We start from the raw sequence: 24682 nt of genomic DNA on the forward strand, positions 1-24682 counted from the left end.
TTGATATCAATCCTTATGTCGATAATTTTTTTAAAAAATATTTTTTTAGTCGATTCAGTTGCTTTGATTTTGGTGAATTTTTTGTTGAATTCTTTTAAAAAACCAAATCGTCACAACTTGACAAATATATTTAATAACAAATCACTTATCTGAGTAAATATTAAAAAAATATATTTTGTCTTCATTAGTTTGCGTTTGAAAATTGAAGCTTATCTTGTCGGCGGTTTGAGGAAAATTGCGGCCAGGATTTCGCAGGATGGGAAGTGGGTTGAACCAGTTGGGCAGTAACTTACAAAGAGCTTTGCGTGCAGCCGATCACCTCTGGATATTTGTGATGCTTATGAACATTTTTATTCAACAGAAACCCCTCAATGTAGATCTATGCCTTTAGCTAAACGTAGAAAAGTTGTAAATGAGGAAAGTGTAGCAAAAGATGCACCAGGAAATCGGTAAGTTTTAAACATTTGTTCGACTCGAGTAGAACAAATTTTGTGAAGGTAACCGCCATCTTTGTCAAATCATAATGTTTTTCCTGCTTGCAATTTAGTAAAACAAGAGGTGTTTGTTGTACTTTTACGGGTTTTAAACATTCTCTGCCGTATGCCCCAGTGAAATTCTGCGTATGAAAATCGACTGTCGTCTCAAAATACGTTTATTTACAAACGTAAACAAACCCATTCACACACAATCTAAAAATGGAGCCGCCATGTTGAATTTATTCGATCCATAATTTCATGTTTTTATTGACACTAAAGATTACTGTACTGTTATCCTGTTGCATGTTGAATGGCACAATTGAATTAGGAATATGATTTCGTCTTTCAGGGTGCCTGGCAGTATAGAGAATGAGGAAAAAGAACAAGGTGCAACTGACGATGCCAAGACAGTGGCACCCTCGGCTACTTCATCGAGTTCGATTTGTATGACAGTTGAACGGCGTAGTCGACACATCAGCCGTTCTGAGAGTGAAGACCAAAGTATCGTAGTGACCGAGGGGGATAAAAAGATACCCACCCCTTCGACACCCACAGCAGCAGTACCACTGAGAACAAGTTCAAGAGTTATTCGAAAAACAAGGAAGGATTATAGCCCCCCTGAATCCCCAGTTAAAAAGCAGAGTGTGGCAACAGGTAGGCTATATTTTAGGCAAGAAACACCACAAAATGACAATGTTGATTATATGTAGAACTAGAACGGATGTCATATTGTTGGAATTATTGGCTAAATGTGTGATAATTCCATGCAGTTCACAGTACTTCGCATTGATCCTGTCTTGACGTCTTAACATGAAAATTTCTTGGAAAATAAAAATAGATTTGTTTTTTATGCTTTGGACTAGTCAGTTAGAAAAAATGCTCAAGAAGACAGAATTATGCTTGGTAATTTGGTGTCAATTGGTTATACAATTTCACTTGAGTTACCGGTATGTGTTTCATGATTATTTTTTCTTTGATTTCAGCCAAGGAGCCTAAAGCTACTACACCTTCAACTAAAACTAAGAGAGCATGGGAACTGTGGAGCATTGAAGATAAAAATGTTTTCTTTGAGGCACTGTTTGAGGTATACTAACAATAGATATCTTATGAATTGGAAAAAAAATTGTGACTTCTTTCAAATGAAGTCATGATAGACATGCTCATAATTCAGTGGTGGCACCAGACTTCCTTGGACTAGGAGTACAAATAGGGGGGCAGACTGACCTAATGGTGGGACAACTGTTGAGGCTGAATTGAAAATAACATTAATTTGGTGCATTGTGACTCATTTTCGGGGGGCAAAAAATGTATAAAAAGTAATATTTTGGAAATGAAGTGGGGGTATAAAGCCCTACTTGGTAAAATGTGAAATTCATGGATTGTATTTTCAGTATGGTAAAGATTTTGATGCTATCCAGAATATGTTAGTACAGAGAGGTAAAAGAAGAGGTTTACCACCAGAACTGTTAAAGAGGAAAGATCAAGTTCGCTTTTTGTATTATCGTACATGGCATAAAATTACTAAATTTGTTACAATTACTAAAGGTAACTCTTAACTTAACTGTTATTTAGTTTTTGAAATTTAGGATATTTAAAGATGGTTTTCCTTATTTTTTAGTGTCAAATTAAGCAAACTATTGGATTTATTGGTGTTTCTAATGAATTATCATGTATTCTTAATCATATATATACAGTCTGGATAAACAAAAAAAAAAGACGTTTTGACCTTTCTTGATCGGTCACTCATTGGAATTCTGCTTGTAATTCTCTTCTAATTTAGCTGATTATGAATTTATTATGGACATGTAAGACAAACTGGTATTTTTCCAAGTCATTAGAACACCTCTACTTTCTATTCATATAAGTATAAGCATTTTCATTTTCATAAATGAAAATAAGGGAACCCATCTTTAATTGGACTTTTTAGGATTATCAAACACAAATTGCTTCTTGGAAAACACGGTATGCTGATTTTGCAGAAACACCTGCTGTCACTTTCTTATTTGTTAGTCATATTTTGGTGGTTTTTACATGATTTTAAAGACCCGTATTTTTTATAGATATAAGAAAAGAAGCTCAAGAAATTTATGGTTTGATAAATTACGGTGTCTTTCGTAAATCTATTAAAGGTAACAGCTTTTGGCAAAAGCTCCATTCAATAAAAGCTACCACACGTCAGGATCAGTCCATCTTGTGATGCTACAGCATAATATACATTACCTGCTCTGTGTAGGAATTGCATTTGTAAACTTACATTGCAAAAAGATATAACTATAGTATTGTCATAAATAGAAATTTAGTAAATATTTTTATTAACCTTTTTTGTACATTGATATCTTTTAATATTTCAATTATTTCTTGGTACAATACAGTACCCATACAAATATTCCGGACGTGGTATAATTAAGCCATTACCTGGCAAAGTATTCCCGTCTCACGTTTCACGCATGCGTTTAATAATTCCATTTGCCAATATAAGGAATTTTTTATACAATCTGTTACACAACGGAGGAAGTGTGCTTTTTACCCGAAACGTTTTGTGGTATTAAAATCTTCTTATAATCAACATCTCTGCTTTAGTCAGTTATTAGGGGAATATTTTACTTTTTACGGATTCCTCTATGCATCATTGAGATCCTGACTGGCCTGATCTTCTACAGAATTCTAACGCCTGCTATACAACCCAGACAATCTGTTTTCCTGTCGTCCCTCTATACAAAAATAAATTTAGATGGTTTTCATTATTTTTTCTATTATACAGGTCTAAATGAGAGAACAGCTGTCAAGTTAAATGATTTGATCAATAAAGGGTAAGGCTTCTATTGTTATCACCCATCTTAGATATTGGTATCAAATGCCAATTGAAATTTAAAGAAGTATGCTTGATACATTCCAAGAAATTTCACAACCCTGCTAACTGCAGAAAAATTCTCAGAATTTACATCACTGGCATTACGGGTATGTGTATTTTAACATTTTAGGTATACAACATATAAAGTTAAAGGCAAGAAGAAAAAGTAAGTGTAAAATCTAATTCAGTTGATAACCAGATGTCGCTGTCAATAATAGCACTGGTGTCATGTATCTCATTATATATAGCATTGGTGTCACTTGAATCACATGGATATAACTTGATCACATGAATATAACTTGATAACATGGATATAACTTGATAACATGGATATAACTTGATCACATGGATATAACTTGATCACATGAATATAACTTGATCACATGGATATAACTTGATCAACTTAATCACATGAATATAACTTGATCACAAAGATATAACTTGATCACAAGGATATAACTTGATCACATGGATATAACTTGATCACATGGATATAACTCGATCAACTTAATCACATGGATATAACTTGATCACAAAGATATAACTTGATCACAAGGAAATAATTTGATCACATGGATATAACTTGATCACATGGATATAACTTGATCACAAAGATATAACTTGATCACATGGATATAACTTGATCAACTTAATCACATGAATATAACTGGATCACAAAGATATAACTTGATCACATGGATAAAACTTGATCAACTTGATCGCATGGATATAACTTGATCACATGGATATAACTTGATCACATGGATATAATTTGATCACATGGATATAACTTGATCAACTTGATCACATGGATATAACTTGATCACATGGATATAACTTGATCACATGGATATAACTTGTATCACATGGATATAATTTGATCTCATGGAGATAGTCATTTTGATCTTTCTGTGTATTTTAGAATAAAAACACCAGTTTGTAGTGCTCTGAAGAAAATTAATGGACTTGTTGGTGAGAATATTTTTCATGTTAGAAACTCTTTAACTGTAACTTTTAAGCACCTTTCTCCAAGATACTGGATAATACTCTGACAGATGTTCCATAAGGTAAATTCGAAGGAAGCTTAAAAACCCAGAGTAGTTTGAAATAAAAAAGGGTAGGCAAATGGGACTCAAAATTTTCCCCATTGCACACTTTTATTGATCTATATTTGGATATGATTTATGAAATGTTGTCCCCACCCAAAAGATGAGCTATTTGTGTTCCTTTTTTCAGATAATAAAGATAGTCAGACTCATCAGCTACCAGAAAGAATAAATGTGGAGATTTGTCCACGAAATAATAAATCCTGGTCCAGAGTTCAGGCCATGTCCCACAATCCTAGAGTCAAGATGTCTTTAATGTCCGACAGAACTTTAGGCGCCATATTGGAATATCTGAACAAGAAATGGAAATCTCATCGTGAACGCTCAGTATCCTTTTGTACTAATTATTGAATTGCATTTCCTGTTTCGCAAAAGATGGCAGCTTAGGAGGTGGGTCAGTGAAGTCCTCGCTCCCTTGTTTTTATTAGCCATTTTGCTAGTGACAAAATTTTCAAATTGAAGAATATGGACTCTTGATTGACTGCAGGTTTAGCATGTAAAATTTTAAAGGGACAAGTTCACCATTGTTGGACCAATGGTACCTTAGTTTCAGAAAAAGTTATAGTATTCACTGCTCAGTGCTTACCGTCAAAATTTCAGCCTTCAGATCCATGTATGTCCAGAATTATTCATGTTTGAAAGTTATAAAGACGGCTTGTCTTTTCTTCAGACTCGGCCATATTGTATAGAAAAGAAACAGATAGAATAGAAAGTGAAATTCCCAGTTTGAGGTATTTTGAAGAAATTATGCCTTTTTCCTGTATTTCTAGTACGTTAGAAGACTATTTACATTATATTCAAGACTCAAATCAATAATGTCCTTAACAATATTCTCTAGCTATCTAATTTAGATATTAATGAATGTAATCAAGATATATTGACTATCTTTCCTAGTAAAAACTGTAAACTAAATCAACTCATAACTATGTTACCACAAACGGTACCCAAGTTAGATTTAACTCTCTCCAATTATAAAGAACACTTCCAGTTCAGTAAGTACATAGACTTTACCTATTTGGTTACTGATTTTTACTCTCTGGATATCATTAGCTACTTTTTGCCAATATCCAGTCAGTTGTTGACGATAAATTTTTTATATGCTCACATGGAATTGTAGACATATATTGCAGTTGCCCCTGTCGGTCCACCTATCGGTCGTCATTTCTTGTTTCAAACCATAATAGACTATTTTTGTCTTTGTTTTGAATTTTCCCAGTTTGTGGCTCAAGTATTATATCTGTGGTAACTGGAACTGGAGTTTCATAGCAGGAGTTGAAACTGAAAGCAAGGAGACTGGTTGTGATTTGCTTGAAGGGATTTTTATTCCTGTGGGAACCTTGATTTTTTTCCCAAATGTTAACAGTGACATTTATTGCTCTATATTTTATGATATTCCATTGTTTTTTCTAGATTCGCCATCTACTAATAAAGGTAAAACTTCAACAGCAACAGTGACTGCAACTCAGACAGCAACAACAGCTCAACCTACAGCAACAGCTCAACCTGTAGCAACAACAGCATCTTCTATCATACCAGCAGAGGAACAAAATAAACCCAATATAGACCTATCTAGCGAATCTGAGTCACCTAAAGTGAACAAAATAAGTGTCAAACTTTCAGGAGAGGAAGGACCATCTTTTATTTCAGAGAGTAGCCCTTTTCTGGGGGATGAAAATGCTGTATTTCCAGATGACCTGTTCTCAAATCACGAACACAAACCGGACACATCTTCTGTGCCTAGTGACACTAAACCTTCCACAAAGGATTCCGCGAGTGAGAGCCCAAAACAAACTGTAACCACACCACCAAAGAAAGCTAACTGTGATGAAACTGAGGATTCAATGCAGGAGAAACTCCAAAAACTTTACGAATCTTCAAAACAAGGGTGGAGTTCGGAGACAGGAAAAACTGTGACCCTTGCCCAATTAATGTTGATGTGTGGAAAAGATAAAAAGTTAATTTTGGAATATGATTGGTGTCCCAAAACAGTTTCCAATGATAATTTAACACATAAACTGGCCAATATGCTACGGAGATTGGCACATCTGGCAGCTACAGAATTCTCAGACTTTTCTGGTTCCAAATCTAAATCAGTAAGTCTTATTCAAATTACTTTACGGATTTAGTATTAATATCATTGTGTGATTTAGTATGCTTACTCTTCTAGACACCTGATACCACTTTTCATAATGAAATACTTCCTCACTTATGATTGATATATTTCCTCTTGTGAAAAGTTCATTAGCTGCTACTACTATTGTTTCGCCAATATGTTGTTTGGATTTCAGGTTTTTTTTTTGTTTTGTTCTGATTGTATATTTTCATCAGTGGACTTACCTGGTGTCATAAGAGTTTATTTTTATCTGTGGACTTACCTGGTGTCATAACTAAGAGTTTATTTTCATCAGTGGACTTACCTGGTGTCATAAGAGTTTATTTTTATCAGTGGACTTACCTGGTGTCATAACTAAGAGTTTATTTTCATCAGTGGACTTACCTGGTGTCATAACTAAGAGTTTATTTACATCAGTGGACTTACTTAGTGTCATAAATAAGAGTTTATTTTCATCAGTGGACTTACCTGGTGTCATAAGAGTTTATTTTCATCAGTGGACTTACCTGGTGTCATAAGAGTTTATTTTTATCAGTAGACTTACCTGGTGTCATAACTAAGAGTTAATTTTCATCACTGGACTTACCTGGTGTCATAACTAAGAGTTTATTTTCATCACTGGACTTACCTGGTGTCATAACTAAGAGTTTATTTTCATCAGTGGACTTACCTGGTGTTATAAGAGTTTATTTTTATCAGTGGACTTACCTGGTGTCATAACTAAGAGTTAATTTTCATCACTGGACTTACCTGGTGTCATAAATAAGAGTTTATTTTCATCAGTCGACTTGCCTTGTGTCATAAGAGTTTATTTTCATCAGTGAACTTAACTGGTGTCATAAGAGTTTATTTTCATCAGTGGACTTACCTGGTGTCATAAATAAGAGTTTATTTTCATCACTCGACTTACCTGGTGTCATAAGAGTTTATTTTCATCAGTGGACTTACCTGGTGTCATAAATAAGAGTTTATTTTTACCAGTGGACTTACCTGGTGTCATAAGAGTTTATTTTCATCAGTGGACTTACCTGGTGTCATAACTAAGAGTTTATTTACATCAGTGGACTTACCTAGTGTCATAAATAAGAGTTTATTTTCATCAGTGGACTTACCTGGTGTCATAAGAGTTAATTTTTATCACTGGACTTACCTGGTGTCATAACTAAGAGTTTATTTTCATCACTGGACTTACCTGGTGTCATAAATAAGAGTTTATTTTCATCAGTGGACTTACCTGGTGTCATAAGAGTTTATTTTTATCAGTGGACTTACCTGGTGTCATAACTAAGAGTTAATTTTCATCACTGGACTTACCTGGTGTCATAACTAAGAGTTTATTTTCATCACTGGACTTACCTGGTGTCATAAATAAGAGTTTATTTTCATTAGTGGACTTACCTGGTGTCATAAGAGTTTATTTTCATCAGTGGACTTACCTAGTGTCATAAATAAGAGTTTATTTTCATCAGTGGACTTACCTGGTGTCATAAGAGTTTATTTTTACCAGTGGACTTACCTGGTGTCATAACTAAGAGTTTATTTTCATCACTGGACTTACCTGGTGTCATAAATAAGAGTTTATTTTCATTAGTGGACTTACCTGGTGTCATAAGAGTTTATTTTCATCAGTGGACTTACCTAGTGTCATAAATAAGAGTTTATTTTCATCACTGGACTTACCTGGTGTCATAAATAAGAGTTTATTGACCAAGTTCAAGAATTTAATTTTTATGACAATTCTAATAGGTTGTATAAGATAAAATTTTAAAAATATGATTATCAACTTGTGTTTCAGGGTACATCTAAAACAACAGCCTGCTCTATGTGCGGTACCATTGCGTCCAGAAGTAAAGTACAAACAGCTAATAAGGGTACTAATACTAGTCGTATGAACAGACCTGTGAAAACTACTGATAATCATACTAATGATACTAGTGAAGTAGCTAGTACTATTATGGGTCATGATATATCAGTTGTACAATGTTCTAATCCAGTAATAGCAAACCAGGTATGTATCTCTATACAGGGGCTGAGGAAAGGGAGCGAGGGGGTGGGGCGGAATTGAGGGCACTCTGAGGCAAGGCCAGAAGGTCTGAATCCCCTCGAGTTCTGGGTGCTGCCAGAAGAGAAGTTAATTTTCACTTCAAAATTGACCTTTGACAGCCGTATGGCGTAGGGGACATGGTCCAATGGCTCATCCCTAAATACGCCATTTTCTCTACAGCATATAGCTGGCTTGAATAGTTCTTTGCATAGTATTTTAATCACCTAATAAAGAGGACCAAAATGTATGTCTGGAAACCTCCCCGAAAAAATCTTCTGAAGAAAAGCCTTTTCCCATGCCTACTGTAAAAAATTACATATGTGACCGCGCACATCAAACCAAGTAGCATTTGGTGTATGTATAGCTATTAGTATATTTGGATTCCTTGCATCATCAGCTACATTTTGATACCAATTCCATCTCAATAGCTTTCTCCGTTATAGAAGATATAGTGAATTTAATATCCAGATTTGAGTCCCCTTTAATACTTCACTGCCAGTTTATTACTTGGCAGTTAATGGTGCAGAAAAGTAGGAAGTAAAACTCCATTCATTTCATTTTCATTTCATTTACTTGGCAGTGCATCTTAATACCTGAAACGATGTGCAGGGTCACATATTGTAAAATTTGTCATAACCATGCTACTTGAAGATTTTTGTTGTCACAAGACTGTGATATTTCAGAGAATTATTAAATATTTTAGAATGTACACGATACAATATCACCATACTTCATTCCTTTGAAAGATTTGACTATTAAAATGACAATATATATTACAGATGCCTTTATCGCCTCAGAATGGTGTATTTAGAGTTCCAATGGCAGTACCCTTACGTCATAATCAACCACCATCACACGTGTCTCAAGCTACAGTCAGTCAGTTAATACGTCCTCCAGAACCTAAGGTCAGTTATTTTATTTTTTTGTATTATTTTGTATTTTTAGTAGAGCCACTTCACAGTAGAGATTAACGATCGAAGTCTTGAACACTCATCAAATTCATCTTTTGACCTAACCTGCTTTCAGGAATCAAATTTACGCCTTTTTCAGTGTTGGCACTTTGACACAATCAAAAGGTGTATTTTCAGGAGCTTAGACTAGTTTATCAAGTCCACTGAAAGTGAAAATAGAAAACGAGCCTTTTCATTGCACATTCCAAATTGATCCAGTTAAATTTGATTAGTTAAAGCAAAGGTCATCAGGTTAGGTCAAAAGGTTAATTTGACGAATGTTCAATTCTCTGGTAGATAGACCCTAACTGAAGTGGCTATACTAAAAATATAAACTAATAAAAAAACAAAGCGAAAGTTTGATCTAATTTTAGTAAGACTGCTATAGACTAAAACCTTATACTTCTGCCCATTTTAAGATGAAATGTTTCTGTTTTTCAGTCAAATTTTCTTATTCCAAGAAAACGAAAGAAACAGAAGAACAAGTCCATCATTATACAGCGGACATTGTTACCAAAAACTACTAAAGACCAATATAGTATCTTACCAACCATGAATAACAACCAACAGCCACTCATCACCAACACAACCATACCCTTATCACAACCAGGTGGTGTTATAACTCAACCATATTCACCCATCAGTCTTAATTCATCTTTACAACAAGCACAACCTAGTCCACCCATAGTTCCTATTATTGGTAAGTTTGTTTTTCATCATCAACTGATGATTACTGGACTCCTTCTATGTTTGTTTAAATTTGGTTTGTTTTAGGACATTGGATGCCTTAAAGGGACAAGTGCACCTTTTTTTTGGCCTATTTTAGTCTCAGAAATTGAATTTTTTTTTAGCTAAGCCAATCAGTAATGGTTTTTTCAGCTCACTGTCGAAATTTGAACCTTCAAATCCATGTGTGTTCAGAATTATATTATTATGTATATGATATATTTGGTTATTTTGACTTTTTGGTACCGTTCGAAAGCTCGTAAAAGCACGGATCTTGTGATGAAAACCTCTTATTCTTTGCTTGATTGTAAATAACTCAAAAAGCACTAATTAAATAACACGTATATTTAAAACCTCGTAAAATATATTATTATACCAGGGTCAATGTTCCTTTTTCTATGGATGAAAACTCATATACTGTACTATGATTATAGTTTTATTGTCGCTTTTTCAAACTTGATAAAGTGTGGGATGCATACTTATTTAACCAATGGTGACTATTAAACATAAATGCTAGCCATTGGACCAGTGTATTCTAAGACGTAGTATCCGTTTAACAATATACACGTACAAATATTTTTTGCTTTTCCCGAAAAGTAATTTCATATATCGTTATACTAGGTTTCAAGTGATCACCCACGATATAGTCATTAGCGCCTAATCCACTTCAATCCTCAGACCAGATTGCTATAGATTATGATAAATGCTGCATTCTGCACTATATTTCAGGAATTTCAGAAAATCAGTCAACAATATCAGTTCCAGTAACACAACCAGTTAGTATTGGTAAGTTGTTCCTGATATTCCAACATCAATAGAACACAATACGTGATTCAATCGAGGATCATGCTCGTAAAGCATCCAGTGGCTGTGCCAGCCTCCCGAGATTAGGGATACAAATAGGAGCCACATTGTCAATGTCGAATTCAAAATGAGACAGCTCTGTGGAAGCGCATAGGCAAGAACCTTCACCTAAGCATCTCAAAGGGTTTTCCAAAAGAAAATTTTTGTAATAATAGAATATATTTAGTGCGGTCTGATTAGTGTTAGGAATAATTATGGAAAAATCGATTATCGTTGTTATGCCATAATGATAATCGATAGTTTATTTCAAAATTACCTCCGCCTATTCTATTAAAGTGCTCCCGGGACCATAATAAAAACATGTCTTCGGCAGTCAGGTTCCCCAAAATTAACTCTGGTCTGGTCAATGTGAAAAACCTTTATTTCAGATACAGGACAAACATTTATCACTCAACCTACTTCAGAAAGTTTATCAGTTAATATTCAATATGATGAAAATCTTCAACAGGTATGTTCAAATAGCCTTTTTCTAGAACAGGTATGTTCAAATAGCCTTTTTCTAGAACAGGTATGTTCAAATAGCTCTTTCTGGTACACGTATGTTCAAATAGCTTTTTTTTTTCTAGAACAGGTATGTTCAAGTAACTTTTTTTTTTTCTAGAACAGGTATGTTCACATAGTTTTTTTTTTCTAGAACAAGTATGTTCATATAGCTTTTTTCTAGAACAGGTATGTTTAAATAGCTATTTTCTTTTCCAGGCATGATTACAAGGTGTATTTAAATGGGTTTTTTTTTTCTAGAACAGGCGTATTCAAATTGGGTCCCTTTTTTCTTGAACAGGCATGATTAAAACGGCTTTTTTCTAGAACAGGCATTTAAAAAAAATCTTAGAACAGGTATGTTCAAAAATGATTTGATGCATACATTCACCTTTAAATTTCAGCAAATTCTGTCAATGGACAATGCAGTGACAACATCAACGGATGGATTAACTCCCCTTCTATCATCACCAAGTAAAGATCAGATAAGGCGTACTATACAGCAGACGTCACCACCTAATTTATCAACATTATTAGATATGTCATTACCTGCCCCATCAGCTGGTATGTATTCACTTGTTATTTGAAATTATGTCAAAGATAGATTAATTGATGTCCTTGCTTGTGGATACTCTGTAGGATGTAAAACTCCATTCATTTCATATCATTTTAGTTTTATTTGAATAGTTTCTATTGTTTATTTCAGGTGATAACAGTACTGCAGAGAAATTATTAGATATAGCTTTAGTTAATTCAAATTCAGGATTCTCAAGTGAGTCTTTGTTAAATTCAATATACTTCTGTTGCAAATTTCATCATCTTCATAAGCTAATTCAGTGACCATCTGTAGCAAATTCAGTCACTATCTTTAGCAATTCAGTCAATATCTTAAGTAAATTCAGTCACTATCTTTAGCAAATTCAGTCACTATTTTCGGCAAATTTAATCACTTTCTTCAGTAAATTCAATCACTATCTTAAGCAAATTCAGTCACCAATTTTGATTAATGCAGTCAATATCTTTAGCAAATTCAGTCACTATCTTAAGTAAATTCAGTCACTATCTTAAGTAAATTCAATGACTATCTTTAGCAAATTCAGTCACTATTTTCGGCAAATTTAATCACTTTCTTCAGTAAATTCAATGACTATCTCAAGCAAATTTAGTCACTATCTTCAGCAAATTTAATCACTATCTTTAGCAAATTCAGTCACTATCTTCAGCAAATTTAATCACTATCTTTAGCAAAGTCAGTCACTGTCTTTGACAAATTCAGTCACTATCTTTAGCAAATTCAGTCACTATTTTCGGCAAATTTAATTGCTCTCTACAGTTAATTAAATGACTATCTTTAGCAAATTCAGTCACTATCTTCAGCAAATTTAATCACTATCTTTAGCAAATTTAATCACTATCTTTAGCAAATTCAGTCACTATCTTCAGCAAATTCAGTCATTATATTCAGCAAATTTAATCACAATCTTTAGCAAATTCAGTCACTATCTTTAGAAAATCCAGTCACTATCTTTAGCAAATTTAATCACAATCTTTAGCAAATTCAGTCAATATTTTTGGCAAATTTAATCACAATCTTTAACAAATTCAGTCACTATCTTCAGCAAATTTAATCACTATCTTTAGCAAATTCAGTCACTATCTTCAGCAAATTTAATCACTATCTTTAGAAAATCCAGTCACTATCTTTAGCAAATTTAATCACAATCTTTAGCAAATTCAGTCAATATTTTTGGCAAATTTAATCACAATCTTTAGCAAATTCAGTCACTTTCTTCAGCAAATTTAATCACTATCTCTAGAAAATCCAGTCACTATCTTTAGCAAATTTAATCACAATCTTTAGCAAATTCAGTCAATATTTTTGGCAAATTTAATCACAATCTTTAGCAAATTCAGTCACTATCTTCAGCAAATTTAATCACTATCTTTAGCAAATTCAGTCAATATTTTTGGCAAATTTAATCACTATCTTTAGAAAATCCAGTCAATATTTTTAGCAAATTTAATCACAATCTTTAGCAAATTCAGTCAATATTTTTGGCAAATTTAATCACAATCTTTAGCAAATTCAGTCACTATCTTCAGCAAATTTAATCACAATCTTTAGCAAATTCAGTCAATATTTTTGGCAAATTTAATCACAATCTTTAGCAAATTCAGTCAATATTTTTGGCAAATTTAATCACAATCTTTAGCAAATTCAGTCAATATCTTCAGCAAATTTAATCACAATCTTTAGCAAATTCAGTCAATATCTTCAGCAAATTTAATCACTATCTTAAGCAAATTCTGTCACTGTCTTTGACAAATCCAGTAAATATCTTAAGCAAATGCAATGAAGTGCAAACAGTAATGTCATTTCTCAACAGCATATCAAAATTTCAGAATCACAAACACTATGCCATAATTGTATATATAGTCAGTCATTATGCTATCAATTTATTTTGCAGATTTTCTAGGGACTCCTGTTAAAGTTCAAACTCCTGTTAAGTCTGAACCTGGAATGTTGACACCAACATTAAAAACACCAACATATCAAACAGATAGAAATCAACTCTCACCACCTAATCCTACCTTACTTAAACTCGGATTCTCAACTTCTGATGCTCAGTGGTTGAACGGAGAGGTATGTTGTTCCTGGATTGTACTTGATTAAAAGCGTATTTGTTTCAACCTATTCGGATTTGATTATCTATCTATTAGGTTATGTCCTAATCAAATCAGATTTGAGAGTTGAAAACTGATTAGAAAATGGCCGCCGTCAGAAAAAGAGTTGGTGCTCCCGTTTAAGTCATTGAACTCACATGTTATCATCTTTTCCGCAAGCCGCCATCTTGCCTAATCAAAACCAAATCCGTCAAACCACCTTGCAAGTAGGCTTGGTCGCTTAGAATTAGAGTTAAAACAAAAATGTCGATTAGCATAATCTGATTTGATTTGGGTGTGAAACAAATACTTATTGGGCCTAATCAAATCCTATTGGGTGTATATAGTGTAGAGCTGAAATGGCTTTGGGTTCACAGACTAAGCTATTTTTCAAGATGGCTGGAGAAGAGTGCATATTAATCATTAAATAGTGGTTATAAAACAACCAGTGACTGTGGGTTCCAATCTCAGTCAGCATGTGAAAGTCTGGTGACATTGGATAAGTCATCTTTCATCATTATTTGATTTCGACACTGGGTACAGATAGTTCAGGAAAGATCAATGCCAAGTGTTTTGGCTAAGAACCTGTTGGTAGACAGGATTTGCATGAACATGTGTTGTTATCCTTGGCTAGTTTCAGTAAGGAACAAGGCACTTGTTTTTACTGGATATTTGCAAGATTTTCATACTGATTTTGTTTAGATATTTGGATTATAAGTCATTATATCGTGTTATATTTACAGTCTCAAGACATATCATTAAGTAGTTTTTTAACAGAAACCCCAACTAAAAAAACTACAGCAGTTCAGCCTAGTATTGTTCCACCACATAATATCTTCAGTGAACATTCTCAAGACTCTATTGTAAGTTATTTTTTAAAACCGCATTTTTAGGGGGGAAAACAGGCCCTGTATCCCGAAACGATGTTAGCGCTAGGATGTCCCAGAATCATTTTTAGAAGATAAAAGCCTAGGACATCCTAGCGCTAAGATCGTTTCAGGAATACAGGGCCTGATTAATATATTATAACAATAATAACATCAAAAAGAGCTTTACTAGCTATGTGGACTCTGCAAAAAGATACCGAGTTAATAAACTGTCAAGTCATTATGAAATGTGTCTAATACCTTGACATCATTAGTCACTTTTCTTGTATCACGAAGGAATTAAATGTAAGTGCAGCATCGCAGCAATTTGGTTAAATTACATCCAATCAGAACCCTCAACAGAGAGTCTGTAAATAATAAAACAGTATATCTATTTAGGTCTCTGATTGGCTGAATTCGCTAGCGTACAATCCAATCAAATTGCTGCATTCCTTGATTTGAGAATAGTGCTTGATAACGTCAAGGTATTAATTTCAGTTTCAGGATAGCATTAATGTAAACATACTTTGCCTTAAAAGGACAGGTGCGCCATTTTTTGACCAATCATACTTTAGTCTCAGAAAAGCCAGGCAGTAATAGAGTTCACACATTCAACGTGGAAATTGGAGCCTTCAAATCCATGTTTGTCCAGAATTATCCACGTTTGAAAGTTAAAGACAGATCAACCCCCCCAGAATTGCGCATCTGTCCCTTTAATATTAACAGCGTAACTGTTGTGAGATCTAGAAATAAATTAAATAACCCATTGCAAAAATATGCAACAAAATCAATTTTGTATACTTTCAGGTGGAAACATCATTTCAGTCCATGTTGAATGAAAGTTCCATGGATTTAGTCAGCAAATTTGCTAAACTAGCTGATCATATAGTAGGTCCACATGCAGATAAAACGTAGTGACATTTCTTGAAGAGTGAATTACACTGTATTTTAGTTTCCCCTCTCCAGCTATCTGTCATATATAGACCAGGCTGTTGATTTATCCGTTTTGCCAGTCATATCTGATTGGAACTTCATATGACTGACTGTAATTCAGATCTTTAGGATATTTTCTTTGCAAAATTTGTAGAATCTTGATTACGTACAAAAATTGTCCGGTAGGGAAATTCTAAAATTAACAGCCCTGATCCAGACCTAAAAGACTAACTGTGCAGGCCTAAAGTTGAAGATTATTACAGTGAGTGATCATCATCTAGATATTACATTCTGAAAATGCCATGTGAACTCATAAAAGGTTGCAGAGTGGCACCAGGTATTTTGGAGCAAGCATACTCAATAGCACCAGCAACAAAGTGAAGCTCCAAATCACAATTTTATATGTACAGTACATCTATTATCAAGAGCCCCTTGGGTCAAATGCTTTCAAAGTGAAATGGGTAATACAGGTGTGGTGTGTTTTTGCTTCCTAAACTACAGGAGCATTGTTAAAGTTATACTAGCTAATAAAAGACATGATGGTACTATAGTAGTGTGTTCCAGATATCCTAATAGTCCAAAGTTTCATTGAAGTGAATGTGTGAGTGTAATTTGTGTGTTTCACAGGTGTTGAATTTTTAGAGTGCAACATTAAGACAAGACTTTTGTTTATCATTTTGGCTGTGTTTTTGTATGTGCTGAACACTAATAGATGTTGATGTCTGAGCACCAAACAGAGGTTTGTGTGTGAAAGCTTAGTTTGGATGGGAACTCCCATTGGTACTGTGTTGGATCTGACATTGGTACTATGTTGGGTCTGACATTTGTACTGTTGGATCTGACATTTGGTGCTATGTTGGGATCTGACATTTGGTGCTATGTTGGGTCTGACATTTGTACTGTTGGATCTGACATTTGGTACTATGTTGGGATCTGACATAATTGGTACTGTTGAATTTTACATTGGTACTGTTTAGAATTAATATTGATACGATGTTGGATCTGACATTTGTACTGTTGGATCTGACATTGGTACTGGTTCTGTGTTGGATCTGACATTGGTACTATGTTGGATCTGACATTAGTAACTTACTGGGTTAGATCTGACATTGGTGAAAAAAAGAAGGGCCACTTCTAGAAACTGTTATTGAAACCTTGTTTGGATTAAATCTAGTTAGTACTATAAAAGGCTCAGATATAGATTGGATCTGACATTGGTGTATGTAGTAATCCCATATTGGATTGGATTTGACAATGGTTCTATTCAAGCAGAGCTAGGATAAGATCTGACATTGATGTGTGATTGTACTTTTGATTAGCTCTGACATTGGTACCATGTTAGAAATAACATTTGTTTGCCTAGGTTGGATTAAATCTGACATTGGTAGGCCGTAAGCCTTGTTTGGATTGAATCCGACATTTGTGCCCGGTTACCAGAGTTAGAAATGAGACAGTAATTGCATTTGGAATTGATACTTTGCAAGCGAGGTTTAGATTGGATCTGACATTGGTATTGTGTAGGAGCTGACATTGGTGGAAGCTATGTTTTGATTGGATCTGACATTGGTATCATGTAGGAGCTGACATGGGTGGAAGCTCTGTTTGGATTGGATCTGACATTGGTATCATGTAGGAGCTGACATTGGTGTAAGCTATGTTTGGATTGGATCTGACATTGGTATCATGTAGGAACTGACATTGGTGGAAGCTCTGTTTGGATTGGATCCGACATTGGTATCATGTAGGAGCTGACATTGGTGGAAGCTATGTTTGGATTGGATCTGACATTGGTATCATGTAGGAGCTGACATGGATGGAAGCTATGTTTGGATTGGATCTGACATTGGTATCATGTAGGAGCTGACATTGGTGGAAGCTATGTTTGGATTGGATCTGACATTGGTATCATGTAGGAGCTGACATTGGTGGAAGCTATGTTTGGATTGGATCTGACATTGGTATCATGCAGGAGCTGACATTGGTGGAAGCTATGTTTGGATTGGATCCGACATTGGTATCATGTAGGAGCTGACATTGGTGGAAGCTATGTTTGGATTGGATCTGACATTGGTATCATGTAGGAGCTGACATGGGTGGAAGCTATGTTTGGATTGGATCTGACATTGGTATCATGTAGGAGCTGACATTGGTGGAAGCTAAGTTTGGATGTCATCTGACATTGGTTTGTGTGAGCCTAGTTTGGATTGGATCTGACATTGGTATCATGTGGGAGCTGACATGGGTGGAACCTATGTTTGGATGTCATCTGGCATTGGTTTGTGTGAACTTAGTTTGGATTGGATCTGACATTGGTATTATTTTGGAAAATGGCATTGGTGTATGTAAGCGTGGCCCTCATCAAATAAACTTTCTTACCACACCATGAAACTTTAGGTTAGATGTGTGCTTGAAATTATCCATTGCTATATCTGATGACATTTTGCCTAGCATCCATCTGTCATTGTTCACCACTGTTAAACTGTATTATATTGTGACATATTAATTTATTATAAATATATATAATCAAATTTTATTAGAAAAACACATAATTATAGATTATTTAAAATGCAGATAATAAATGATGTGTGTTTCGACTGGTAGCAAATGTGTCAGCATATAGTACAATTTTTATAGTTTTTTTTTAATTCTGTTGCTTAGAAAGGTCTGTCAGAAAGATCACAATTTGAAATGCAGATAATAAATTTTGAGGATTCGAAAATGGTAGAAAATGGAAGAGCACAATTTTTTATAGGTCTTAATTTCTTTTAATTTTTAGGGGAAATAAGAATCAAATTTTTGTTGGCTTTTTGTCATAAAGATCACAATTTGAAATGCAGACAATAAATTTTGTTTCAACTTGAAGCAAATATATCAGCTGAAAAGCACAATTTTTATATATTTTTTTTTTAAATTTTGTTGCAAATAAATTAATCTCATTCATTGACTATTTGTCTAAAATATCATAATTTTACACTGTTTTGATTATTCTGATTGGTCTATTTTATTAAGGATTGTAAGAGGTTTTCTTGAATTGTTATGTGTATCGGGAACACTGATAGAATCAATTTGTACCATTCTAATTTTGATCAGATATGTGGTCTCTGCAATTCCACTAAAACTAAGTGTTTTATGATGTCACTAATCGCTTATGTGATAAAGCATATTACATGATTAGTGAAGTCATCAAACACTTAGTTTTAGTGGAATTGCAGAGACCACATATCTGATAAAATGGAAATAGTGCAAATAGATGCTATCAGTTTCCCTGATACACATAAAAAATATAGAAAACCTCTTAACAATCTTATTTAAGTAATGATTTTGAACCAATCAAATTTCTCATAATGTGAAGTTGTGACATCTTGGACGTTAGTCTTGATCTCTTATAATATTTGTATTTTATTTTCCTTATTTACTACAGTATTAAAAACAACACAATAAGAGAAAAAATTATATATTTTCTAGATTTCTAGATTTTTCCTTTTATAATTGTATTATTAAAAGGGATAGTAAAGAGGTTTTCTAAAATTTGTATGTATATCGGGGATCGATTTGCACCATTCCAAGTTTCAAACAGAAGTCTATGGTTCCTGCAAATTTCACAGTGGGCAGTTTATGATATCACTAACACTATATAGTTCTTATACATCATTAGCAGCTTTTGCAATTATGACATAATAAAACACTAAGTTTTAGTGGAATTGCAAGAACCACAGACTTCTGATCTAAAATCGCAACCCAGTTTCACCCTTGTCAGTGATGCAGATGAGAGGGGCTGACATGGAAAAAGTGTTTAGTCGTTCGAATGGGACAATAAATCGAAGCCCCGTGTGCTACAGGCTGTGCACGTTAAAGATCCCTCGACAGTTGGAAATAGAAATGAAGCAGGCTAATGCCGCTGTCCTTGCAAAATTTCCCTCATGGCACCCTGCATGGCGTTGCCCGTCTTCATTAGCCCACATGGTGCAGAAAAGTAAAACTCATTCAACTTCATTTCATTTTTAAATTGGAATGGTACAAATTGATTCTATCATTGTCACCGATACACATGAAAAATTTAGAAAACCTCTTTACAATCCTTCTAATTTGTGAAAATGATCAAACCTATTTGATTCAGATTTTTTTTGCTCAAATTAAATATGACTTGCCAAAACTGAGATTAGTAACAAAATTTAGGTGTATCTGTGTTGGACTTTTCTTTGACTTTAAACAAACAATTTGATCCTTAGGTCAATTAAAGGGACAGGTAGGCCATTTTTTTAGCTAAGACAATCAGTGTTCATAAATCACTGTCAAAATTTGACCCCCCCCCCAAAAAAATGGCGCATCTGTCCCTTTTAGGAGCCCTCATACCATAGTAATTACCAGATGCGTATGGTTGCATTAATGAAAGTGGCCATGAGTTCGGAACGCAACTCTCAACTCAGTTGCATGAGAGTTGGGTTCAAAACGTATGATAGCTATGCTAATTCACAACCATACACAACTGGTGATCGCTACAATGATGGAGACAAACCTGTTTCATAATAGTCTCATATCCAAGTTGAAAGTGAAGCTGGCAAATTTGCAGAATACATTATTTATTCATTCATTCATACAAATGATTGTTGATTAGGATCAACTTATTGAAAACTTTTGGAAATATTTTCCCATGTTATGTTTCTGGTGAATCATTTGCAATCGATTAATTTTTTTTTATATTATGCACGGTGACTTATCAATTTTGTGTTTGAATATAATTTTCAGCTTAAATTTGACTGCTTACTTAACTGTCTGGGTTTTTTTTTTGTTTTGTTTGAATTAAATTTTTGATAAACTGGCATATTTTTTTCCACTTTCTATGTATGGTTGGAATTTCCATTTCAGTTTAAAGGGATTGTAAAGATGTTTTCTAAAATCTTTATATGTTCCAGCAATTCCACTAAAAATAAGTGTTTTATGGTGCCACCATTACAATGTGCCTTATATGATTTAAGTAACATCATATTTTAAGTGGAATTGCATGAACCACAGATGTCTGATTAAAAATTGGAATGGTACATCAAAATTTACTGATTATTTTTTACTATTTCTTATATGTTTTTTAATCTAAAGTCATTCAAAGACTATCAGTACAATTTAAAACTAATATTCTATTTCATTTTAAAATCAAATGAAATTTGATTTGCTGACAAATATAAAAGGACAGTTAAAGATGGGTTCCCTTATTTTCATGTATGAAAATGCTTATACTTATATAAATAGAAAGTAGAGGTGTTCTATTGACTTGTAAAAATACCAGTTTGTTTCACATGTCCATAAATAATTCATAATTAGCTAAATTAGAAGAGAATTACCAGCAGAATTCCAATGAGTGATCGATCAAGCAAGGTCTTAAAGTCTTTTTTTTTGTTTATCCAGACTGTATATACATGGACATTTATAATTAGTTAAAACTCTTAATTATATGCAATAAGAACATAATGATATGATTAAGAATACATGAATTCATTAGAAACACCAATTAATCAAATAGTTTGCTGAATTTGTCACTAAAAACAAGGAAATCCATCTTTAACTTATATATCTGCATTCAAATTTAATTAAGAGAAAGTTGTTTTCTATGCTCACACAGCAAACAAATTCCTCAAAGTTAAAGCGTGTATTTAATTTGAAATTTTCTGTGCAAATTATTCAAAATCCCTTATGGGCAAAAATCTGTCTCAAATAATAATTTGGGATATTGCTGAAACAATAATTGCAACCCGTATGGCAAAATAGAGTATCCATTCCGAACACAATATATTAAAAGATAGTGGACCACATCCATAGTGGATATACGCCCTTCACGGCATGCAGATGGTAAAAACGAAACATCCATTTTAAGTTTCATCAAAATCAAAACATACAAATAGCATATTCAAATTTTTGGGGCAAGGGCAATAACTCAAATAGCTCAAATTCAAACTTGATCTTCTTTTTATGAATATGTATAAACGTATAGATGTGGGCGTATAAAAAGCTAACAATTTGTCAGAAAAAAACTTTAATAATATGAATCTAAAATCTAGATTTAATAATACGGATTACATACAAATTTTGTAATTTACATTTTGTATTTTACATATTTTGTATTTTACATGAAAAACTAAATATTATTTTATATACAATAATCAACAGTAACACTAAATATAATATTTGGCTATAAATGGTTGGCAGGGATGTTGTTTCTAAAAATCTACAAATGTGCAATGTGAATAATTTAACTGGATGTGCCAGTCATGTCTGATTGAATCTCCAAAATGTCTGGCAGCAATGAAATGATCATTGAGTACTGATATTGCCCATTTTGAATAAATGTGTCTTTTAAAGGGACAGATGCCATTTTTGAGAATTGATTGGAGTCTTGAATATATGTAAATAAGTCATCAGAATTATTTATAGAAATTAATGGAAATCGCATAATTCCTTCAAAAATACCTCAAACTAGAAATTTCTTTTCCTATTTCTATAGATGTCTTTTCTATATACGGCAGTATCTCAAGAGAGAGACAAATCATCTTTTTAACTTTAAAACACACATGGATTTGAAGGTTCAAACTTCCACAGTGAGGTATGAACACTTTTACTGATTGGCTTAGCTAAAAAAAAATCCTTTTTCCGAGACTTACACACAATTGGTCAAAAATAGAGCACCTGTCCCTTTAAGGCATAACTTCCAAAGTGATGACTCCTGAATAATAACTTTACCTATGACTCATGAAAGGTGACTTTGGAGTGAAATTACTAAAATTATTTTATCAAAGGAATAAATCCAAAACCATTCTCAGTTTCAAACAAAAATATGAGCTTGATTTCCAACAGGCATAACGTTCCAGAAAAGCTAAAAAATAATGCCTTCAAAAACTAAGCCAAAATTAATGTATATTTTGGCACTTAAGAAAATTATATATATAACTATGGGAAGAAAAGTGGATATAGACCTTATTTATGCCTTGTTTTTGAGATACTGAAAGCGAGGTTCATATTGCAAATTACCTCATCCATTGATAATATTGCCATATCAACGAAAAGCGTATTTGATGTCATTAAATACTTGTTCAACAGCGAGAAAATAGGCTCAAAATTACCCTTTCTCAAAAATGTGTGAAGGTAAAATTCCTGTAAAAGCATCATTAAATATAAAAAAGCTTAATCAATTCTGATTTTAATGATGTAAAATATGATTAGTGTTGAGTTAGTGGGATTGAAGATGGAGGCTTTAAAGACATCAAGGTAGCAATTTTATGCAGTGACGTAACGTTTTTTTCCATGGTTTGCATTATGAGCCTCGCTCTAGATTCAATATGGCCGATACATGAATAAGGTCTATTGATTATGTGATTTTGGGAGTGGTGCGAGGGGGTTTTCAAAGCTACAACAAAATATATAACATCCTTACCCATTATTTATAATGCATCCCCAGTTTGGCAAGACCTTTTTAGGGTTAAAAACTGCGTATTATAAACACAAATGTACGGTATATGGATAATGGTTTATAGAAAAATAACCATGGCAGTGATATGTTCCTCAGAAGACATTCATGCTAAAAGTTAACAATGTAAGTTCTGAAATCAACAGTGGTTTTGCAATAACAAATTTGACAAGATTTCATCTAAAGGTTCTGGCACATGAGTGGTCTTTGTCAGAGATTTATGTCACCGATTAGTCTTGAGAAAAATCTCCCATGTGCCTGTGTTCCACAAGATTATCGCGTCCCTGACAGGATTTTTAATTTCAAACTAGTTTGATAATTGTCTCCGATAGTTTTATCGTCTACAAGACAGACCGTCATCATCCAATCAGATTCAGTTTCCTTTCAATTGCATGCTTTGAACGTGATTATCGTCAAGTTAGAAATCGACAAATTGGAGAATTTTGTGTGCCCGAGTGCCGTTGAAGCTCAAAACAAGAAAGTCTCTGACAAAGACCTCTGTGTGCCCGCACCTTTATGATGACAAAATGGTTTTTAAAACAAAAATCTGCCTTCAAGACACTTGGTTTTGAAATGTTTTTTACACGTTTAATTCTTAATTTTTCTACTCAAGAATTAAGTCACTGAAAAATTTTTAAAATGGAGTCATACACATTACTTCTCTGCCCCTTAAACTATGAAAGATGGGCAAGACCATGCAGTGGACAATGTAGAAAATTTTGTCTAACCTGTTATGTTTTCAATTTATAATTGTAAAGATATTTTGAACATGAAGATGAAAATTTTATTGACAAAACAAAACGAATTTATGTTTAGTCGAGTACAAAAGTCATTGCTTAGTTTATTTTCCTTTACCAGAGACTCAGTACTTTGACTCCAGAGCAGTGATTCTCACTATTATCAAGGTGGCACGCTCAATCGTTCCACTTTGTTTTATTAAACGATCTTTTCATTCCATAAATCCTGAACGTGCCGAACTGACCAATCGAGCGACCCCCGTCATGTCTGAAAATTGTTCGAAAAGATTTTATATCTGCAGTATAAGATAAGTTCTTGAAGTGAGAAGGTGAAACTGATACTGAAGAACTACTGATATGGTTTATTGGAAGGGGCTTGATAATATTGTTGTGTTGGACGTCCTTTATCACTCTTATTT

At 33.7% G+C, this 24682-nt stretch overlaps 2 protein-coding genes across 2 annotated transcripts; both read left to right on the forward strand.

The window, feature by feature from the left end:
- Positions 1-381: 381 nt before the first annotated feature.
- LOTGIDRAFT_238908 (hypothetical protein) lies at positions 382-4784 on the forward strand (the record flags this gene model as incomplete). The annotated part of the gene is made up of 9 exons (XM_009051960.1): positions 382-449; positions 826-1130; positions 1460-1560; positions 1868-2021; positions 2537-2605; positions 3238-3286; positions 3458-3493; positions 4250-4299; positions 4564-4784. The coding sequence occupies 9 exons, from the start codon at positions 382-384 to the stop codon at positions 4782-4784; spliced, it is 1053 nt and encodes a 350-aa protein (XP_009050208.1).
- A 574-nt stretch (positions 4785-5358) lies between these two features.
- Positions 5359-16055, forward strand: LOTGIDRAFT_173937 (hypothetical protein; the record flags this gene model as incomplete). Its single annotated transcript, XM_009051961.1, has 14 exons — positions 5359-5425; positions 5844-6526; positions 8342-8554; positions 9370-9495; positions 9982-10240; positions 10996-11042; positions 11604-11608; positions 11697-11701; positions 11765-11799; positions 12015-12174; positions 12317-12382; positions 14079-14254; positions 15018-15137; positions 15948-16055. The coding sequence occupies 14 exons, from the start codon at positions 5359-5361 to the stop codon at positions 16053-16055; spliced, it is 2070 nt and encodes a 689-aa protein (XP_009050209.1).
- Between the last annotated feature and the right edge of the window lie 8627 nt (positions 16056-24682).

The sequence above is a fragment of the Lottia gigantea genome, assembly GCF_000327385.1.
Source record: "Lottia gigantea unplaced genomic scaffold LOTGIsca_176, whole genome shotgun sequence".
NCBI lineage: Eukaryota > Metazoa > Mollusca > Gastropoda > Lottiidae > Lottia > Lottia gigantea.